Consider the following 6,729-nt stretch of genomic DNA (forward strand, 5'->3'; position numbering starts at 1 on the left):
GGGGCCGTTGCTGGGTCACCGCAGAAGCCTGGCACTGTGACCCCAAGGGTGGCCCTGGGAGGCAGTGGAGGGGAAGGGCCCCGAGGGTTCTTCCCAGTGTGCTCAAGCCTCTCTGCTGCTGGGTAGCCTCCCGATGGCAGACCTCCCTGGGGGATGTTATCCCAATGGCAGACCTCCCTGGGGGATGAGAACGGGCTAATGGGATGCCCATTGACAAGAAAGGCGGGAAGGCGGATCCTGGGAACTGCATACCTGTCAGTCTGACCTCGGTGCCAGGAAGATCATGGAGCAGATCTCATTAAGTGCCACATCACAACATTTACAGGGTACCCAGGCCATCAGACCCAGTCAGCACAGCACACCAGGCTGGGCACCGAGAAATCTGTCCCAGTCCAGGATCAGGGCTCTCAACGAGACTTAATAACAACCTCTGCCTCTTAACCACTCTGCCCTCCCTAAGAGGAAGAGAAAGAGAATAAGGGAGAGAGACTTATGGATTAGAAAACTGAAACAGCTTTAAGGAGATGAATGACTGTAGTCAAATGAAGCAGATACAATTCTATCCAAAAGCAGTATCAAACCAAATACCCTTGCTGGCAAAGTTTTATTTTTTCATTAATACAGTCCCTGGTTGCTAAAAGTCACCTTTGAAGAACACACAACATTAAAAATCAAGTTAAAAACTGTTTAAATCTGTATTGGCTAAAACATCCTTTAGCTATAATTACAATATAATGAGAAAATGTAGAGTAAATCGAATATAGACAAAAAGAAATACTAATAAGTTAATATCTAGAAGGACCAAGTAAAAAACTCTCCCTGAATATTTAACACTTAAAAATGTTAGTTGAAAAGAGAAAGAAGGAAATGTAAATAAACTGCTCCAATTTATTCATCTATGTAACTCTCTTGTTCTTGTGTCTTGGTTTGATCAAATTCACGAAGCACTTGAAACTGCCAGCTTTTTTAGATGGTCCATGAATACCTGGAGACTAACATCATCTGTCAAGATCGGAGCTCCTGATTCCTGCAGAAAAATAAAGAAATGATGAACCTAAAATAGTTTTGTTAACACTGGGCACTAAATGAAAGCAAATAAAATGTCAGCACTTTGATTCAATTGCCTCCTAAATCAATCAATTTTTTCTTATGAAGGACAGATGTCTAGTGAAAGATGCTACACTTGGGCCACAGAACTGATGCTATCTTCTAGTGCAATCTGAACTACTGGGCAAAAAAGTCTCTTTCTAAAGCATTAGGAATTTTGTTGTCCAAAGCTCTACACAAACACAGTAAAGACAACATAAAAGTCTAGTATTCTCAGAGAAACTAGATCAATGTGTATCCACACGCTAGTTACTTTTCCCAGAATACCAAATACAGTGTGACCTAGGAGTTTTGAAACATGCTTGTAGAGAAGGGTGAAGATATATTTCTGGATCAGGTCATCTGAAACCTGTAAGAACATACTCTGCATCAAACTAGCCACTTCCTTTGATAGTGGCCATCACAGAAAACTCTCCTGGTCTGCCTGCACCCCTCGTGACACTGGGATACAAGGAGATCAAAGGGACAAAGCACTTCTTGTGGAGACCACTCATCTCCTGCCATCAGGCTGCTGAGGTACTGAGCTGTTCTGGCAGCATCTCTATTTGGACACCTATTTTCCTTAAATCCATTAGGAAAAAGTCCAAAAGTCAACTAGATATTGCTGAAAATTTAGGGGGATTCAGTACAACAGGAGCAAGAGTTCAGTCATCCAGGTTTGAAAACTAATCTGATCATCTTGTCATCTAGTGCTCCCCTCCAGTACTGTTTATCTTATCAACAACCATGGGCTTGAACGAGAATGTTGAATAAAAATTTAACCTGCCTAAGCTTTAAAGACACATCCAATAAATCATTTGTGTCTTTTAAAACACTGTTATTTTGGTCTGGTAAGTCCATTATCAGGTCCCTCGGTACACAGCAGTAACCTCATTTCCTTACACCACAAAGCACTGTAGGATTTTCAAATCCAGTCACAGATGTCTGCAAAAGCTCTCAGGTAAGAAACAGAGGACAAATGTAACCTGGTGATGGTTTGTGGCCACATAGTGAAAAAGGATGGCTACTGCATGGACAAGTAGTTAACTTTACATTACAACAGCAGGTATTTAATTGCTTACCTGTCCCCATGCGTAGAGGTTACTGTGGGTCTGAGAGGGGTTCACTTTAGACAAGAGGAACCGGGCCTGTTAAGACAAAACATTAGAGAAGTGTTTTTGTAAAATGCCAGACATGTCAGCTCCCTCAAGACTTCTCACCACTGTAGATACATGACTAGTGATGTTCCTCTGCTTTTGCAAGCAAGGTACTAATTTAATGTAAACAGGTTTCAAGAATAGAAACAGCCAAGCTCCACATGGCTCCAACAACTTGTCTCCAAGGGCCATGGAGTGTCTGCTACAGCAAGCAGCACTTGCCTGGCAGGGCAGCTCTGGTTCCAGTGTGACACGGGCAGGTTACCAGCACTGTCCTTTGCATGCCCCCATATACTCTTCAGAAAAAGATGTCAGTGGAGGACCGGCATAGCACAGTCACATCACAAATTAGTACCAAAACTTTGTTCTGGGAGCATCAGTTCCTGCCTCTTTACTGCTACAAACAAGCCAGGCACAGACAGGCACATCACAACCGCAATTCCAGGAACAGCAGGAACTACTTTACATCCTCATCTGGCATCAGAGAATATAGAAATAAATGGTCAATCGTTCAGCATAACTTACTGTCCTAGCAAGCTAGCTGCACTCTGTCTTGGGTAACTGTGCATACATACCCAAATAATTTCTTTCCCACCTCTTTAGAGAATATAAAGATATTTAAGCCGTTTTGGTTTGGTTTTTTTTTCCACCCTCAGATTTCAACAGCACTATCCAGCAAGTAACTGGCTTATTAAAAGAGAATGTTGATGTAAACTTGTAACTCTGTACTTTGAAGAGATAAATTGCCACTGTATCTGATTTACAGAACCACCCTTTTAGTAATACAGAAAGACAGCTATTTGCTCTATTCAACAAGAGAAAGAGTTCCTTGAAAAACCTCCTTACCTGACTGCCCCCATGTTCTGTGTGGACATAACGTGGCATTGGGAATCGAGTATGTAAGATTTCCTGGGCATCATCCAGTGGGGCCTGCAGGAGGTGCTTGAAGTTTTCATATTCAGGCATGTCTTGGTAACCAGCTTTCTGCCACTGTGCAATAGTCTATTGATGGGACAGGGAGGAAATGAAAAAGTAGTAGAGATGTCTGCAAGCCTCCCCTTTTTAACCTGTATGTCTTAAGGCAGGAGAATGTTACATGTGCTTCTGCCTGCAGAGCACAGGGCAAATGCACACTTTCACTGCTCTGACAATAGCATCATTTAGTTTCTGTCCGTGAATTTAAGAACAGGCACACAAGACAAAAGCTGGCAGTAGTTTGGGCAGAGCAAGAGAAATTTGTTGAAAGTGATCTTCAAGCCTTTATGTTTCAGCCTGCATCAACATAGAAACACAAAGCATTTACAAATCACTCACATTTTGAACTTGACTTGGTCTTAAATTAAGCAGCCATTGCTTTACAGTATTTTCAAGGTACCTAACCTTGTGTACCTAGAAATTGATGCTGATCACACACAGGTCTTCCTTTGTCTAAATTTTATCCACTTGCGGAGTGTCTCACACTGCAACAGTAGATAGAAACTGTTTAAGGTAACTCTAAATCTAAAAGATTTATTGTCATTGCTGACTCAAGCAATCGAGTCCTCTTCATGTCAATCAGGTATCCTTGCTCACTTCTCAAACAGAGTGAATCCTATATGGAGTGAAGTCAGGGGCTAATGATGGAGCTGCTGCAAATTATCATGCCAAACTTTAAGCATTCTAATAACAGTTCTTAAATATCAGTGACATAGCTTCGTTGAAAAGCAAAGAGAAGACTTAAAAAGCCACCCAAGAAGTTTTCACTAATAGGAATGTTTGACCATAAACCAATATGGGTTTATTTAAACTACTCTAATGCAATGGAAAGAAGAAACTGGAGGAGGGCAACTCCTCAAGCAGGACCATAAAGGATTGAAAGAACGGGGGGGGGGGGAAAGAAAGGTATCAAAGAACATGGAGATTTCCAAAGAAAGAAGTGAAAAGCCAGCTTTGTCTTCGTCCCTTACCCTGTAACTACTTTAGGGTGTAAGATGTTTCTATTATCCAGCTACAGTAGCACACCACTCCCTTACAAAACCTCACAGGACTGAAATACAGATGTACGGGTCTGCATACTGAAAAGGCACAGGAAAGGCAAGACTTTGGATACTGGTCTAAATCTGGATGTCTAGAAAGGGCCAGTACCTGAGCACTTACCTCAGTCACAAAGGAAGGAACATAGGAGCAGCTGTCAGAAATACCCAGCATCTGAAAAATCAAACTGCAGCTCTCTGTCCTACTTAGTTCCAAGTTTCTCTGGCATTGTCCAGGCATAGTAAGGGACCACCTTCACTACCAAGCTAACTTCACAGCTTTTACTCAGTGAAGAACACATCCTTAGTGACTCCAGTAGGATTTTTTTTTTAAATCAGACAGTGGGGAGATTGTATAAAAACTGTCAGCATGTATACAATGTTATTATGGAGGTGTGGGCTTTGCAAGCAGCTTATTTTATACTAACTGTGATGCTGTCTGCATGCGTGACATGGAGGAGGGAGTGCAAACAGAGACAAAGAATGTGTTTCACCATACCTCACCAAGGTAGATAACTATCTGGAAGAAAGTATCCATCAGCAGGATTCTGTCAGGAAGAATACTGCTGCTGTCCAAAAGCACTGGCTGGGGAAAAGAAAGAAGAAAGTCAGGCAACAGTAAGCCCTAGGAACTGCATTAGCCTTTGTGATTGGCCAAACAGCTTACTCAGCCCTCCCATGACTCCATCAACAGCTGCTCTCCCCATGGAATGCCTTGCAGCTTGTCAGCTGCTCTATGAAGTGCAAGATGGGGCAATGCAACTTCTATGGCAATCCAAGCTAAACCTGAAATGATCTTGAACAAATTATGTCAAGAATAATAAGGAATAACACGTGAAGTCTGGTAAACACTGCCAAGAAGGTTTCAAAGTGCTCTCCAATGGCTCCTGTGTTTCTTTCTTGCAAGACATACTCCTTTCAAGGAAGCTGTCAGTATAAGGGAACCTGTGCCTGTCCATTAAATATTTCCACATAGTTTAACACTGCTCAATAAACAGCTGGAAACAAACAGCTGGTAGGAGATTATGACCTGAAAAGGCTGAGGCTTGCCAGTTTACACAGAGGAGATGGTAGGCTCTGGTAGAGAAGCAAAATGATACTGACAGGCACAAGATTCACCAGACGTTAGGGGGTAGAGGCTGTGGCTCGGTCGGGCTGGGCAGGTTGTTTGGGGCTGGAGGAGAAGGTTCGGGTCTTTAATAAAAGCTGTAAGCTTACTGAAAACACAATTCATATTCTACACTGCCCCATCTCATCCTTTAATAATTACCTTGATTAAAAATCTATATAGAGAGAAACCTTTTTGCTGAAATAGTGACTGAATATTCATTATTTTGGACTGATCCACCTTTTGTGGTTAAACAGGGACTCACCTCAGGAGGTCCGTGGAAAGAATAAGCATAAAGGATGGGCTGGATCATAATGAGAGACTGGGTCAGATCTTGCCTAGCAAAGTGGTGACGATAATAAGAAGATTCATCTGGACTGTTATTGAAGACCTGCAGGAACGGGGAGCGTCGCAGATGGAACATGAACTGCACCAGAAAGATGAATGAGAAATGTCATCAAATTGCCAAAACTTCTGCATCCAAGTCCAATCTTCCTGAACAGCAAATTCTTTGGAAAAAAGTCTACCTCTTATTAACTCCACAGAGTTCTTCCCTCATCAGTCATTTGCAGCACTGAAGTGCTGGGGTTAAACCCAAAACCCTGAATGAGGGTTGGCATATGGATGATGTCCATAACCAGGCAAGAAAGGCCTTTCTGATTGGTTTTCGCCCAGGGTCTAGCCAGCCTTGGATGGCAACTGACTAGGAGATCACCAGGTGCCCCTGCCTCCAACATTAACATCTTGTCCTGCTTCCAAGTGTATCACATAAAAGCTGGCTCTGCTTGCAGTGGTGTTGGGAAGCCTACCTGCGCTGTAGCCGTGCTGTGTAGGGTTTCCAGTTATTGGAAGGGCTCTTATGGTCCACAACAAGTGGAGTTCCCAGTGATGGCGGGACAGGATCAAGGCAGAATTTTGAGAGGATTATGGGCCTTAACCTCTTGCCTTGCTTGATGGCAGCACGTGTCACATTAGTAGATGACCTCTGCGATAGTGTCCATGGTCAAATCCAGCCCTAGTTCTTGAGCCCACCTACATGTTGTGTCTCTCCCTTGATGACCTGCTTATATGTTGTGTCTCTCCCTTGATGACCTGAGGTGTCATGGGCCCACCGAGCTATAAATAATTCACCCTTATGCTGCCAGTCCAAGTCTACCAAAGCCACTGAAATCTTGGCAGCCTGATCCACACACTGGTTGTTTTGATGTTCTTCTGTGCCCCGACTCTTGGGCATCCACATGGCGTACCTTCACAGACAGATTCTCTACACGAGCAGCAATATCCTGCCACAGTCCAGCAGCCCAGATGGATTTCCCTCTACACTGCCAGCTGCTCCACCTCCACTGCTGTAACCACCCCCACAGGG

The 6,729-nt window shown here is 43.3% G+C and overlaps 1 protein-coding gene across 1 annotated transcript in view; it reads right to left on the reverse strand.

Moving 5' to 3' along the window:
• Window positions 1-937: 937 nt before the first annotated feature.
• LOC103779452 (protein transport protein Sec23A) overlaps window positions 938-6,729 on the reverse strand; it is a gene marked incomplete at its 5' end in the record, with an annotated part of 12,989 nt that continues 7,197 nt past the window's right edge. Inside the window, 5 exons of the mRNA XM_008947078.1 lie at window positions 938-1,027; window positions 2,169-2,234; window positions 3,090-3,245; window positions 4,755-4,841; window positions 5,629-5,790. Coding sequence (XP_008945326.1) covers window positions 938-1,027; window positions 2,169-2,234; window positions 3,090-3,245; window positions 4,755-4,841; window positions 5,629-5,790 — 561 coding nt within the window. The remainder of the gene's footprint in view (window positions 1,028-2,168; window positions 2,235-3,089; window positions 3,246-4,754; window positions 4,842-5,628; window positions 5,791-6,729) is intronic.

This window comes from Merops nubicus, unplaced genomic scaffold, assembly GCF_000691845.1.
Source record: "Merops nubicus isolate BGI_N331 unplaced genomic scaffold, ASM69184v1 scaffold449, whole genome shotgun sequence".
NCBI classification, from domain to species: Eukaryota; Metazoa; Chordata; class Aves; order Coraciiformes; family Meropidae; genus Merops; species Merops nubicus.